The following is a 15,755-nucleotide window of genomic DNA, read 5'->3' as shown; positions in this document are numbered from 1 at the left end:
ATTTGTCCTTGTTGCTTTGAAATAAGCTGTAAATTGTGTATGTAGCAACATATATAGCAAGACTCAGCAAATAAATATTATGCCTTTAAAAAAAAAAAAAATAAAAATTCCCAGTTTCAAGACCAAAGATGAGATGAGATGACAGAAATTCAGAACAGAGAGAAAGAAGAGAAAGACTCATATTTACTGAGATAATACTGTGCATAAAACAACAAAAATAAATAGGGCTAATGCTTAGATAGTAGAGTCTAATTGGAAACTGCCTGTCTACTGCTTAGGATAATAAAACTGATGAATGTTGGGGGTTTTTGGTTTGTTTTTTTCTTTTTTCTTTTTCTATCTCTCTCTAGACTTTGAAAGAGTGATTCCATCTAAGAACTAGCAGTCTTAGTTCAGAAGCTCAGGGCTCTGTTCCTGTCTAATGCTCCTGTTGTCCGCAAAATCAGATTCATTACCCAGTGTGCAACAAGCCAATAATTACATACTCAAAAGTGACACTGATTATTTATTTCAGAGTTGTGCAAGCCTGGGTGCTCAGTGGTATTCCACAAAGCCAGCACACCAACAACTGGTGAGATGCTTGACTTGGAGTAAATCAGGTCTATTAGATAAAAGGCAGAATTTTCTTATTTTCAGATATGTGTTAACAAGAAACAATTAAACAATTTTGAAAATTACATTATTTGGAATTATTAGGAGTATAAAGTATTTTAAACTATATGGAAGAATGCTCAGAATTTGACTTCTAATGAACATTTACAGCACCTGGTAAAGTTCACATTAGTGGTCTGACCCAGCTGCTTAAGTTTAGAGACTTCACTGGAAGGAGAGATGTGCAAGATTTCTGTCTTTTACCATCAAGCCAAACCCCCAGATCTCTTTCTGCAGGGCTGCTCTCCAGCCTCTTGTTCCCCAATTTGTATGTATAACCAGGATTACTCTGTCCCTGTCTATCGTAATAGATGATTATTGAAAGAGGTAATAAAAGCACAGGAGGAAGGAAGTAGGGAAAAAAATAAACCCAAGAAATTAAAAATAAAAAGAAGTTCAAAATAAAAACAGCCTATGGAAGAGAAAGAACTCAAAATACTTTGCTGGATCATTTTCATTTTCTATGTATTGTGTATAAGCTGTATTCTGAACTATCTCAATTTGAACACACAAATATGTTGACATGTTTCAGGGTATTTTCTACCTTGACTCAATATAGGCAAATAAACTCACTTTTTCATTTTATCTGTACTAAAATTAAGATTATGAAACTACCATTAAAATTTCCTCTTTGCTTAATTAAGGGCTTTTTATGATTTGCAAGTTATTCTTTTATATGTATTTGTATTCTTTGTCCCTCGGATATTCTCATTAAATAACACTGATTATTAATTCTCTCATCTGACTTGTAAACATGAAAATTAGTAAATCTCCAATAAGTTAAAGCAGGTAGCATTTGTGCTATTTCAGTACAAACTGTACTCAAAGTTATAATACCATACAGCAGTGTAAAATGATATAGTCAGCATAAGCTAGCATATAAACTAAGAGCCATGGATGAGGAACATCTTGTCCTTTGATTTGATTTCTGCTTGAAATCACTACTTGATTGCAGTGCAAAATGTTATTTCATAATGGCCCTCAGTCTGCTTGTTAATAGGACAATGTATCACTAGCATGTGTCAAGTGCTCTCCTGGATCAGAATTCAATACTTTGTAGGGTCAAGTTCTAATGTGTGGAAAAGGAAACAGCATGACCAAGGAAAGGTTCAGTGGTTAAATAAACCTGAAATAATTTAAATAGTTTATGTGAAATTATCCCAGTAGTAGACCAAGCCAACAAAGGATAAGAAAGGACATCTGACTCTAGAATTTAAAGCTATCCATATATTTGATACTAAAACAGGGATATGAATGTGGAATTTCCTATCTGATGGATAGGAAAATCATTAATGTTTTGGGACAGGACCTAATTTGGTGATACTAAATTTAAGTATGGATTGGGGGGTGGGGGGGGGGTGGTATGGGGGGGGGGGTTGTGTCTTTTTCGTCCAAGTTTGAGGAAAATCTGATTCCCAGCTATGGAACACTTCCATAGTAATTATAGTTCTAAAGTAGTAAAAGGTTGTTATTTGAGATATTAAGTTTTACCCTTAAGCTGATGCTAAACAAGTAACCTAGAAGCAAAAGGCAAATTTATGATCTCTCTTTACATGGGTTCAGAAGCTGTATGTAATTTTTCTCCCTCTTTTTAACAAGAAAGTCATACAGGTCATGATACGGCTTTGTTACTTCATACAACCCCAAATCTTCGTTCGCGAAGCCTAGCCATGACTTCATACAATATCATTGTGCATTATATTATAAGCAAGTAATAGTGTAATTATATGTAGGACATCAACACTTTAATATTCTAAAACTCATAATAACATTTTATTGTATTTATTTGGATCTTCAGAGTACTGAAGTCACCTGACTATATCGAAAATAAATTTAAAACTTCCATATGGCAGTTTAAGGAACTGTTTGTCACTGTTTCTTTTTCAGATTTAAAATCTTCAAACTACCGCCCCTAGCGCGCAAGCGCGCCGAAGATGAACTCACGCCCGGGGAGACAGTTCTCCCTTTCTAGTAACTTCCCTGATTCGGATCGTCATCAGTGCGCGCCGCGGGTGAGTTGGGTTGTTTCTGTCCGCCGCTTTAGGACTGAGGCCGCGGCGCGGAGGACTCGCCTGGAACCGTGTGGTTGGAGCGAGTCGGGCCCTACCTGCCATGTCGGAGAGTGCGGAAAGTTCTGCGGAGACCCACAGCTCCTCTGAGTCCTCCGCTCAGAGCTTCGCTGCTGCCGAGCCGCGGATCATCAAAATCACGGTGAAGACTCCCAAGGAGAAGGAAGAGTTCGCTGTGCCCGAGACCAGCAGCATCCAACAGGTGAGGGGTTGGGGGCGGGGAGTGCAGCCAGGGGCAAGAGCCTTGGCCTGTGGTTTCCACCTCCCACGCTGGAGGGTGAGGGTCCTTCGCGATGATAAAGCAGCTTCTGCTTATCCGAGCTGTTTTCGGTGCTGTTGGGCGAGTATCGGGGCTGGCCCGGCCTTGTGGAGGGCCGCTGCTAACAGGTTATTGGGAGTGGTGAAGAAACCTTCTGCGTCGTCTCCTCCACGGCTCCTCCCTTTTGCGATTCTGAGAGCCGGCCCGGGAGGTGGACGTAGCTCGTTTCGTAATTCTGAGTTGCCCTGCTGAGCTGACTCGGTCTGGCAATAGGAATTATAACTAAATTATAACTAAATTCATTTAAGATGTAAATTCATAATATATCTAACTTTTAACAGCATGATTTCAAATGTGAATCCCAATAGGAATATCAGGTTTTTCTAATAGATGGTTGTCTTAAAAACTGAAATAGTTATACAAGCTAACAAACCGATATTTTTTTACTGAAAAAACTAATAAAATTTAAGTGATTAATAGAACATATTGCTTTAAAATATCTTCATTGTCTATAGATATCTTAAACTTTAAATATTATCTTGGTGTCCCTTTGAGCTGATATTAACAGATTAAATATGCAGTTGAATTTTCCTCTGAAGTAAGACTGCTGCTGCCCCTGTGGGTCCACCATTTGCTTTGATTTCTGCACAAAGTTACAGCTAGCACAAAAAAATACGCAAGACTATAGTGTGACTAGTATTTGCTGTATTTCTTAAACAGTCAAAATAAACTGTTGTTAATAATAAGCATTATGTTGCATAATAACAATATATTGGCATAATAACAATAGATGTGAGGTTTCTAGAGCCAGCCCTGAAAATAGATTAGCCTCAAATAAACAAATTGAGTATCTGTTCAAATGCATATGGGATCAGCAAGTGGGTTGTTCTGTTGGTATAGGCAAACTGACAATGTCTGCCCTGTTGGAGGGGAGGAAAGATCTGAATTCATACAACCTAATAGCTTTTAGTTTGCTGTGTGTTCCTGTAGCTAATAATATCACTTAGTGACTTGATTTTGTTTAGTCACTTCAGAATACAGCAACCCCCCCCCAAGTCTTTAAGATAAATATTTTGGGTTATCTAGCCTAAATTTAGGGCTACACAAAGTGTATTTTATGTTGCTCCATTGATGTAAGTCAGGTTTGCAACAGTTCAAATTTGAGGAAGATTTTCCTATGTTAGAAGACTTCAGTAACAAAGGGTTTGTTATTGCTGATCCTATGTTGTGTCTCTAAGAACAGGCAGTTATGTAGGTTAGAATGGAAAATAACCCTCAAGTACCAAACTGCTCTGGGAGGTCAGTTTAAGTGCCACCCATCTGTCTTTATTTTCCATGGAACTTATTTGATTATGTTGAGCACAGCTTGGTTCAGTATTAGGACAAGGACCAAATATTTGCTTTCTTGACTTGGTGTGATACTGAACTTGCAGGCCCATACACTGCTCTGTACAAAGACTTCTATTCGTGGTAGGTAAAGATGAATACCTATAAGTCTGCTGGTTTGAAATCCCAATATGCAGGAGACTAGCTCAGTTAGCTCTGCTTGTCTTCCATTTTTTTCCTTTGTTTTATTTTATGGGTTCTGTGGGCTTGACTTAACAGTGTGTTTTGGTAAAACTCATACACAGAGAGAGTGGGCAGTCATATTACAGACTACTCATGCACTGCTGTCTCCTCTTAGTGAATGACTAATTCGCTGAGTGATGATATGTTGGAACCGGTTCCATTAAAAGCAGTTTTACTTTCTTAATTTAGTTTGTTTACCCTGTAGGTATTCTTGGAATGCCAACATAGCAACATTGGCAAAGTTCAAAATGTTATTGTAATTGATTTAGTGTTACTATCCACCAGCACATATGCAGACTTTAAGGTATCAAAATGATTCATTTTGTGAACACTGTAACTTTTAGAGAATAACATTGATTGCTTTATATTTTTAATTATTAGGCTAACAGAGTTTGGATATAGCAAATGTATGCTATTAATTTTAAAAGCCTGCAGTTCTTGCAGAGAATTATTGTCAATCCTATGATTACCTGAAAATTTCAGGATAATGTCTGTTTTGAAATGTTAGTGAAATCAAATTTCATCCATATAACCATAGAAAACAGTTTAAATTATTTTTTCTCTATTTTTATTTAATGTCAACCTTTCTTCAGTGAATATAGTTTTCAGTAGTAATAAATTATTATCAACATGTAGTATATTTTTAAACTAATTATATACCTGAAAATTGTGCTTTCTGTACTGCACTGAATTATAAATAAACTCATCTACTGAACTATATGTGTAAATGTATACATTGCGTTGGGACTCTCTTCATTGACAAGATCTGGTTAGAGTTCTATTCTCTGTTTAAAATTTGAATAAATATTATTGTCGAAACTCTAAATCCAGAAGTCCAGGGTTTCAGATTTGTGCCTGGTTTTTACAATCACAAGTTGGCCATGTTTGGCATATAAAGTTCATGTGTACATGTTAAGGAGAACATTGGGTGATTTGATAGTAGAACATCTTTCCTAACTTCTGTATGCTTTTGATATTTCTTATAATGCTTTATTTCATAAGGACAACTTAATTTCAGTTCTTTTAATATAACCAGTTCTGTCTTGCCTGTAGTACAGAGTGTATTGAATGGTATGACCAAAAGAGGTTGGAAATCACGTAGTCCAACCTATTGTTCTTTTTCAATATTATGATCTATCTAGTTCAACTGTCAACCTTGTACCACTATAATCACCCCTAAACTATATCTCTGTGTACCACATCCCAATGCCTCTTGAACATTTCCAGAGACAGTGACTCCACCACCTCCCTGGGCAACTTATTCCAATGCCTGACCACTCTTTCAGTGAAAATTTTTTTTCTAATATCTAATCTGAACCTCCCCTGGCGCAACTTAAGGCCATTTCCTCTCGTTCTTTCACCTGAGACATTTCTTTGAAATAAAGAAATCCTGTGCGATTAACTATTCAGGACTTGGAGAAACATATTTTAAGTCAACTTTATAATGGTAATATTTAGACTTGCAAGCATTCTAGAAAGCCATTTAATCTGTTCCTGCCTGAAGTAGATTACTTACCTGAATTATTCAGACATTGCAGTGTGTTTACCTTGGCTAGCCGCCAGGTGCCCAACAAGCTACTCTATCACTCACCTTTCTCAACTGGACAGGGGAAGAGAGAAAATACGATGAAAGGCTTCTGGGTCAAGATAAAGACAGGGAGAGATCACTCACCAATTACCGTCACAGGCAAAAAAGGAAAGGACCCATGCTGAAGCAGTTTGTGAAGAACTGCAGCCTGTGGGAAGGATCCACATTAGAGAAGTTTGTGAAGGACTGTGTCGTGTGGGTGGGACCTCAATGCTGGAGCAGGGGAAGAGTGTGAGGAGGAAGGAGCGGCAGAGACAGTGTGTGATGAACTGACTGCAACCCCCATTTCCTGTCCCCTTCTGCTGCTTGGGGGGAAAAGGTAGAGAAGTCTGGAGTGAAGCTGAGCTTGGGAAGAAGGGAGGGGTGGGGGGGAAGATGGTTTTTAGATTTGTTCTTTCTCATTATCCTACTCTGACTTTGATTGGTAATAAATTATATTAATTAGCCCAAGTCAAGTCTTTTTCTCTCCCTGTCTTTATCTTGACCCAGAAGCCTTTCATCGTATTTTCTCTCTTCCCCTGTCCAGTTGAGAAAGGCGAGTGATAGAGTGGCTTCTTGGGCACCTGGCAGCTAACCAAGTGTTTTGGTTCTGGCCAGATGTAGTGGGTTGACCCTGGCTGGATGCCAGATACCCACTAAAACCACTCTCTCAATGCCCTCTGCAACTGGACAGAGGAGAGAGAAAAAACAGCAAAGAATTCATGAGTTGAGATAACAGCTGGGAGAGGTCACTTACTAATTACCTTCATGGGCAAAACAGACTCAAAGTAGGGATAGTACTTAAATTTATTACTAACAGGATCAGAACAAAAGAGTGAGAAGTAAAATAATCTTAAAAAACACCTTTCCCCCACCCCTCATTCCTTCTAAGTTCTCCCTGCTCCCCCCCAGCAGTGCAGGGAGACAGGGAATGGGGGTTGCAGTCAGCTGTTGTTTCTGCCGCTGCTCAGAGAGAGGAGTCCTTCCCCTGCTCCCATGGGGTCTCTCCCACGGGAAGACAGTCCTTCACAATCCTTGCTGGCATGAGTCCATCCCTCGGGCAGCAGTTCTTCCCAAACTGCTGTCCCGTGGGTCACTCCTCCATGGGGTGCAGTCCTTCATGAATGAGCTGTACTGACGTGGGTCCCCCACAGGGGCCACAAGTCCTACCCGGGAAAAACCTGCTCCAGCGTGGGCTTCCCTCTCCACAGGCTGCAGGTCTCCAGCAGGACCCTGCTCCATCTTGGGCCTCCCACAGGGTCACAGCCTCCTTCAGATATCCACCTGCTCCAGCGTGGGCTCCTCCATGGGCTGCAGGTGGGTCTCTGCACCCCAATGGTCCTCCATGGGCTGCAGGGGCACAGCTGCTCCACCATGGTCTGCACCATGGGCTGCAGGGACCTCAGTTCCAGCACCTGGAGCATCTCCTCCCCCTCCTTCTGCACTGACCGTGGTGTCTACCTTGTTGTTCCCTTGTTCCCACTCCGTCCTTCCCTGGCTGGAATTCCTTCTGCGCAACAACCTTCTTTTCTTAAATATGTTATCACTGTTACTCCTAATTTTCTTGGCCTTGGCTAGTGGCAGGAAGTCCGTCCTGGAGCTGGCTGGCATTGGCTCCACAGGACAGGGGAAGCTTCCACGGGCTGCAGGGGCCTCAGCTCCAGCACCTGGAGAACCTCCTCCCCCTCCTTCTGCACTGACCTTGGTGTCTATGTTGTTGTTCCCATGTTCTCACTCCACTCTTCCCTGGCTGCAGTTTTCATCTGTGCAATAACTTTCTGTTCTTAAATATGTTATCATGGAGGCGTTACTATCATTCCTAATTGGCTGTCCTGGAGCCGGCTGGCATTGGCTCCACTAGACAGGGGAAGCTTCTAGCAGCTTCTAACAGAAGCCATCCCTGTAGCCCCCCCACTACCAAACCCAGCCACAGAAACCCACTACACCAGGACAGGGTTAATTTTTGCAGTAGCCAGGAGGGGGCATGGCCAGGACCCAGAGGTTATTCTATACCCCCTTAACAGAGGTTGAGAGGGGATCACGGCTCCCTCACTCGTAACCTTTCCATGCCGGGGCTGGGTTGTGCAAGCCCCGTGCTGGTGGCAGAAACCACACTGTGCATTGAAGTCCGGTGGTGAAAAAGCAATTTATTCAAAGCAGCAGGGGGTTTTTATCCCCTCTGTGGGAGGGATTAGGAAGGGGGCTGTGATTGGGTACAGGCGGGGGGGGGGAAGGGGGGAAATGGTTTGGAGAGTTGGCTAGCCAACGGGGAAACAGGGGGATTGAACTCCAATAGAAAACCAGGGATTGGGGAGAGACAGGTGAGAAGACCAATGGGGTTACAACAGGGGCGGGGGCTGGCTCAGTGAGGAAGACAGCATGGCACTGTACAGGGAGACCGCATGGGTGAGGGAAACAACAGAGCTTTAAGGGAAACTCATACAATAAAAATGCAAATAGACTGTGTTTTCAGTTTGCCGAATTCCAGAGCTGCTGCCGTGGTGGCTCCTTTTCTAAAGGCGTTCTTTCCATGATTCATATTTCGCGTGTTCTCCCACACCCCCTCACGTCATTGCCGGTGGTGGGGAGAAGGGAATCTCTTCCAGGGAGAAAGGGTCTCTTCCAGTCGGGGTAGTGTGGCTGCGGTCAGGCTGGGCCAGGCTCCTCCGCAGTGAACATTTTGCATGTTTTTTAATATTGTTGCTGTTACTGTTTGTTTTCTTATCTCATTGCTGTTTCCAGTAAATTGTTCTTATCTCAATCCACAATCTTTACCTTTTGTGCCTCCAATTTTCCTCTCCAGCCACCTGCAGGGGGAAGGGGGAGGGAGCAAGTGGCAGGGTGGTTTGGAGAGTCTCAGTGGGAACACTAAATTGGGGAGTACTATTGCTAGACCATGACACCAAGGTAAACCCACTGCAATGTCTGAATAATTTAAGTAATCTACTTCAGGCAGGAACAGATTAAATGGTTTTCTAGGATGCTTGCAAGTCTAAATGTTACCAGTTGTCATGGTATAGAGATGGTATTCCCCAATTTAGTACTCCCACTAAAAAGACTGCGTCCCGCTCCCCTCCCCTCCTCTCTGATGGGAGGTACAAAAGGCAAAGATCACGAGTTCAGATAAGAACAATTTACTGGAAACAGAAATAAGAAAATGAACAGTGACAGCAACAATATTAATAACAAAAGTATAGAAAAGAGAGGGTGATTCACATGCAGAAATGCTCACCGCAGCCCTCAGGCAAAAATGAACAAATAGTGGACAGCTTTCTCCCTCCTGCCACACTTTCTCCACCAGAAGCCCTGACCTTCTTCTTGGAAGCCAGAGTCCCTTACCCCCACCCCTGGCAATGACTTGAGGTGGTATAGAATAACCTCCTAGCCATGCTCATGGCTCCAGGCTCCGCCCCTTCACGGCTACTGCAAAAAATTAACTCTGTCCTGGCTGGAACCAGGACACCAGTATAGACTTAAAAGATGTTTCTCTAAGAACTGGAACCAACTCTGTGTGAGCAGACTGCTAACTGAACAAATGCTACCTTGCTACCCAGGCACAGAGATTTCCTACCTCTGTTGTATCTCGGGTTCATTTTCTGGGGTTCTGTTTTGTCTCTTACTTTACTATAAACCTTTTCAATTAGGGACTTGCCTTCAGAGTAATAATACAGTGGGGGTTTCCATTTTGGTTTTTTTTTAACCTTACCTCTTATATAATTATTTAATAATAAGTCATTGCAAGATAAATGTTTGGAGTTCCCGTATGAGAGTTCACTAGGATGTTTGGAATACGATTCTTTTAAAAATCAAGTTGACTGTACTACTTGAAAAATGTTAAATATTGTTAACTTCTGGAGGACTTTCCAAATGCCTAAGATCCGTTCAGAAACATTTAGTCTACTGACTAGTCATGTTGAACAAATTTATTTGATTTTCTTATATTTGCCTTTTTATATTTTGTTTTTTCTGTGAGAGTACTTTTATGTAGAATAATGAATCTCAGAAGTCAGTCAAAGCATAACATGGTTGTTATTGGTTAAGAAGGCAGGAAGAAATACAATTGCTTTTCCAGGTTCGATTGTTTTAATCAAGGTATGATTTCATGATCAGCTGAACTATGTGTCTGTTCACTATGCCCTGGGCTGGAAGCACATTTTATGTAGCTGTCATGAGTTGGATGAGAGAGCAGAGTGACCCAAGAAATAGTTTTTGACTGTGTGTAAAGGATTGCTAGTTTTGATGTGTGAAAGGTAGCAGTAATATGTCCAAGAAGAAAGGATACTGCTCCTTTCAGTATCTGCACAAATTTGGACTGAATTAACATAATGTTTTGTTGCATTCCCAGCATGTCAGCAATGGATTGTTTCAATAGCATGTTTCTAGGTTGTATAAAGCAAAACATATTGTGGAAGTAGATTAATATAATAAATGTGAGCAAAATAGTTCTTCCTCAAATTATTAAAAAAATAATAGTTCAGTATTCAATTACATAATTATATTATATTAACTTTTGTTTAGTTCAAGGAAGAAATCTCTAAGCATTTCAAGTCCCACACTGATCAACTTGTTTTGATATTTGCTGGAAAAATTTTAAAAGATCAAGATACTTTGATTCAGCATGGGATTCACGATGGACTCACTGTTCACCTGGTCATCAAAATGCAAAACAGGTAACCTGACTGATGATGAACAATCTTATTTTTACCTCAAAGTAGTAAAAATATTCTTAATTTCTAATGTGATAACTTTCTGATGGGCAAACCTAGGTTTGACTAAAAAGTTTTCAAAAGCAGTGCAAATACTCTTGCACAAGAGAAGCAACCCCAAAATGTGTGCGGTCGTGTCCCTAAATATTATGCATACACTTTTTGAAAGTTAATGTTATCTTCTAAACTGAACCATTACTATTAAATCACTTGAATTGGCTTCTTAGTTGTAGTTGGTGCAGAATAGCAGTCTGAATACAATCTGAACAGTCCTTGATCTGTTTCACTGTGTGATAGCATCCATGCTTATGCCCCTACAGTAGACAGGTGTGGTGAGCATACAAATTGGGCAAGCAGCCTCTAGTGCTTGTGCTAATTTATGATGGCATTAACTTTGTGTAACTACATTGTTACCATGCTCTTACAGTATTAAAGAATATTGGATTTCTGATATTATTCTAGTGATGAAATAAGACTTTAACTTAATTTGATGTTCAGTGGGGTGACCTACTAATGGTATGGTATGGAATAGATCCTGTATTATAGATCTTGGTAGCCTTCTCTCCTTTAAGGATAGTATAAAAAGATGGTAACAGTTGCAGTGATGCTCATCCATTTTCTTAGTGTTAGAAATTACTGTTCTGAAGAAGTGATGAGATTATAGATATCTGAGAATCACAGCATGATAGAGGTTGAAAGGGATTCTCAAGGTTATCTGGTCCAACACCCCTGCTCAAGCAGGGCCACCTGGAGCCATTTGCCCTGGAACATGTCCAGGTGGCTTTTGAACATCTCCAAGGAGGGGGACTCCTCAAGCTCCCTGGGCAACCTATTCCAGTGCTCAGTCGCCCTCACAATAGAAAAAAAAAGTCTTTCATTCTGATCAGAAAAGAACCTCCTATGTTTCAATTTGTGCCAGTTGCCTCTGGTCCTGTCACTGGGCACCACTGACAAGAGCCTGGCTCCATCTCTTTGCACCCTCTCTTCAGGTATTTACATACATTGATGAGATCTCCCCTGAGCCTTCTCCTCTCCAGTCTAAACAGTCCCAGCTCTCTCAGCCTTTTCTTGTAGAAGGGATGTTCCAGTCCTTTCGTCATTTTTGTGGCTCCTTGTTGGACTCCCTTCAGTATGTCCATGTCTTGCTTGTACTGGGTAGCCAAGAACTAGTCACAGGACTCCAGGTGTGGCCTCACCAGTGCTGAGCAGAGGGGAAGGATCACCTCCCTCTACCTGCTGACAACACTCCTATAATGCAACCCAGGATACCATTTGCCTTCTTTGCAGCCTTGGTGGGTTGACCTTGGCTGGACGCCAGGTGCCCACCCAGTCCTCTATCACTCCCCTTCCCAGCCATAAAGGGGAGAGAGAATAAGCTGGAAAACAATTCGTGGGTTGGGATAAGGCAGTTTACTAGAGCAAAAGCAAAACAAAAGCTTGCATGCGCAAAAGCGAAGGAAAAAATAACAGGATTAATATTCTACTTCCCATCAGCAGCGATGTCTGGCCACTTCCCGAGAAGAAGGGCTTCAGCACATGTACTGGTTTTTTAGCAGGCAGCCATTGGAAACAACAAATAGCCCCCTTCCTGCTCCTTTCCTTAGCTTTTATACCTGAGCTGATGTTATATGGTATGGAATATCCGTTTAGTTAGTTGGAGTCAGCTGGCCTGGTTGTGTCCCCTCCCAGAATCTTGACCTTGATTGAGGAAGGAATGTTACAGTACTGGTGCTGTGCTCAGCAGTAACCAAAACACTGGTGTATTATCAACACCCATCTAGCTATCAATGCACAGCACAGCACTGTGAGGGCTGCTATGAGGAAATGAACTCCATCTCAGCCAGATCCAATACAATCTCCACCCCTTATTCCATACCATTTGCGTCATACTCAGATCCCACATAATCTATATATCTTCTGATTATCTCCCATGGTTTCACAGATAGATATTATTTTTTCCCATTTTATGACCTTCTTTCACCCCTCCAGATCTTGGGCTCCATTCCATCAGGAGGGGTACTCAGGACGGGAGAAGCAACACAATTGGTCGTTGGGCACTGACACCAACCCAGCTCGGGTCATTGTTGCACTCTCCTTCCTCCTCGCAAAATTTGTTCTTCGCTGTCCTGCTACTTTACTTCCTGCAACATATGACTTAAAACACAGATTATTTTTCCCACAAGGTTAAATCTCCTTGAGGCACACACCAGGTCTCCCCATCCTCCCGCATTACCCATCAGGTACACCCTGGCCCCTGAGCAAAGACAATCCCACGGATGGGTTTGCCTTTTCTCATGGGAGGAGAAACCCACACCAACTTCCCCAACTACTTCCTTACGTGTAGTACAGGAACCTTATCCCCTCCCACAGTGTATAGGGGTTTTGTTTGGGCAGGACCAGGGTGGTTGGCAGATCCCCTAGTGTTGACCAACCAAGTGACTTCAGCTAAATTTGCCTCCCAATGCTTCCATGTCCCATTACCTAATGCTCTTAACATAGTCTTCAACAGTCCATTATACCTCTCAATCTTCCCAGAGGCTTGTGGGTGATAAGGGATATGATAGATCCACTTGATGCTGTGTTTCTTTGCCCAAGAACTTATAAGATTATTCTGAAAGTGAGTCCCATTATCTGATTCAATTCTCTCTGGGGTCCCATGTTGCCACAGAATGTACCTCGAGGCCTAAGATGGTGTTTCAAGCAGTGACCTGGTTTACAGGATATGTTTCCAGCCAACCAGTTGTTGCCATCGCCATGGTGAGCATGTAGCTCTTGCCCTGGCGTGCTCTTGGCAGTGGTCCAATGTAGTCAATATGCCAGGCCTCACCATATTGGAAACCCAGACACTGCCCTCTATTTCAGGGAGATTTTACTCACATGGCTCGCTTGATTGCCCCAGTGTTTCACATTCCTGAATAACCTGTGTGATGGCCTCCATGGTCAGGTCCAGCCCTCTCGATCACGAGCCCATCTGTACGTCGCATGTCTTCCTAGATGTCCTGATGTTTCATGGGCCCATGTAGTGGTTTGGATTTTGTTTTCCCCCAGAGGCTAAGAAAGTGGTAGCCCCCAAGGGGTGGAAACCCCTGGAAGTTTTGAAATTCTGCCCAATAGGCGCTCCTGCAAAAATGTAAACATATCACAACCAGACCGGAAGAGAAGAGTTGTAGTTTTGGTTGTTGGAAGAGGTAGCTATGTTGTAGAGCCACGTGGAAGGGGCTCTGAGCCCCTCGGGGCCTCTGGGCCCCCCCCCCAACCCCGGTTGGGGGCTACAGGGACGTGGAACAGTGTTAAGCTGGACTATGTATCTGTAGCTATGAACTGGGGAATGATTCCTCAATGTGAGCAGAGACAGCAGCAGCAGACGCAGCGTCCGGAGACTCTGGCTAAGAGCCAGGACAGATAAGAACTGAACCGGAGAAGCAGCAGAAACCAGCAGCTGAGTTCTACAGAGTTCTTGGGGGTAAGAACTGATACCAGACCCCCCAAAACTCCTTTGAGACCTCCGAGAAGGAGGAATAGATGGACTCCTATTTGAGAGGAGCCTTGAAGTACATGCAGCAGCGGAGAGAGAGAGGAGCTGAGAAGTTCGGTCGTCCTGAGAGCTGAACCAGGACGGTGTGGGAGGTTGGCCTTGGGGGCCCTCCCTTGCTGCAAGCTACAAAGAAGCTCGCAGCCTGAGACAGGGCACAGAGGCCCTGCAAGGAGTTTGAATCTCCTGGAGATACCAGACCGTCACGAAGACCCCCTGCGTCTTCGTGATATGATGTGGTGAAACGACCTTGTCTGGGGTTACGAAGCCCACGGAAGACCCCTTTGCCTGCGTCAAGGGGCCGAGGGAGCTTGGATACCTCCCTCGTGAGTGCTGGCAGAGATCCAGCTATCAGCTGCATGCATGAGATGAGGAGAACCTGCTGCCTTAGAAGATGCTGCTGCTTAGTGACTGGAGGGGATCTGTCCTTCTTTCCCTCTTGGACTTTTATTTGGAGGGGAGAAGAGATCTGATCCATTGTAAATACTATATGTCATGGTAGAGATAGTTGTGATCGTGTGTATAATGTGTTATAGTATTTATTTGTACAGTCATTGTAATATATTCCCTTTCCCCCATTCTGAGTCTGGTTGTGTTTTGTCTGGAAAAACCCATCTCACATTGGGTTGAGATGTGGGAGGGGGATGGAGCTAGGGAATTGGATTTTGGGGCTATCTCAAACCATGACAGCCCATTGGGCTATAAATAACTCACTCTTCTGCTCACAGTCTATCTGAGCTATTCCAATCTTGGCAGCCTTATCCACCTGCTCATTGTTCTGATGTTCTTCAGTGGCACGACCTTTGGGCATGTGAGCATCAATGTGACGCACTTTCAGAGTCATGTTTTCCACCCATGCAACGATGTCCTTCCACAATGCAACAGCCCAGATGGGTTTACCCCTGCATTGCCAATTGGTCTTCTTCTATTGCTGTAACCACCCCCACAGGGCATTAACCACCATCCGCGAGTCAGTGTAGAGATACAGTACAGACCACCTTTCTCATTCAGCAATCTTTAGGGCTAGCTGGATGGCTTTCAATTCTGCTAATTGGCTTGACTCACCCTCTTCTTCAGCAGCCTCAACGACCCATTATGTAGGACTCCACACAGCAGCTTTCCACCTCAGATGGTTTCCTACCACACGGCAAGATCCATCAGTAAACAGAGCATAGTTTCTTTCATTTTCTGGTAACTAGTTATATGATGGTGCTTCTTGGGCATGAGTCGCCTCTTCAGACCACGCTCCAAAATCTCTGCTTTCTGGCCAGTCCATAATCTCTTCCAGGATTCCCAGGAAATTGGGTTTTCCCATTCAGGCTCATTGTGTAATCAAAGCTACCCACTTACTCCATGTAGCACTGGTTGCGTGATGTGTCAAGGGGATGTTTCCTTTGAACAT

The 15,755-nt window shown here is 42.9% G+C and overlaps 1 protein-coding gene across 2 annotated transcripts in view; it reads left to right on the top strand.

The window, feature by feature from the left end:
* The first annotated feature begins 2,763 nt into the window (after positions 1 to 2,763).
* LOC116780031 (ubiquilin-1-like) overlaps positions 2,764 to 15,755 on the top strand; it is a 35,596-nt gene continuing 22,604 nt past the window's right edge. For both annotated transcript variants that reach the window (XM_032674535.1, XM_032674534.1), the window contains exons 1-2: positions 2,764 to 2,922; positions 10,634 to 10,785. In XM_032674535.1, coding sequence (XP_032530426.1) covers positions 2,764 to 2,922; positions 10,634 to 10,785 — 311 coding nt within the window. The remainder of the gene's footprint in view (positions 2,923 to 10,633; positions 10,786 to 15,755) is intronic.

The sequence above is a fragment of the Chiroxiphia lanceolata genome, chromosome W (assembly GCF_009829145.1).
Source record: "Chiroxiphia lanceolata isolate bChiLan1 chromosome W, bChiLan1.pri, whole genome shotgun sequence".
NCBI classification, from domain to species: Eukaryota; Metazoa; Chordata; class Aves; order Passeriformes; family Pipridae; genus Chiroxiphia; species Chiroxiphia lanceolata.
The sequence above is the reverse complement of the archived record's forward strand: the minus strand, read 5'-3'. Positions and strand labels throughout refer to the sequence as shown.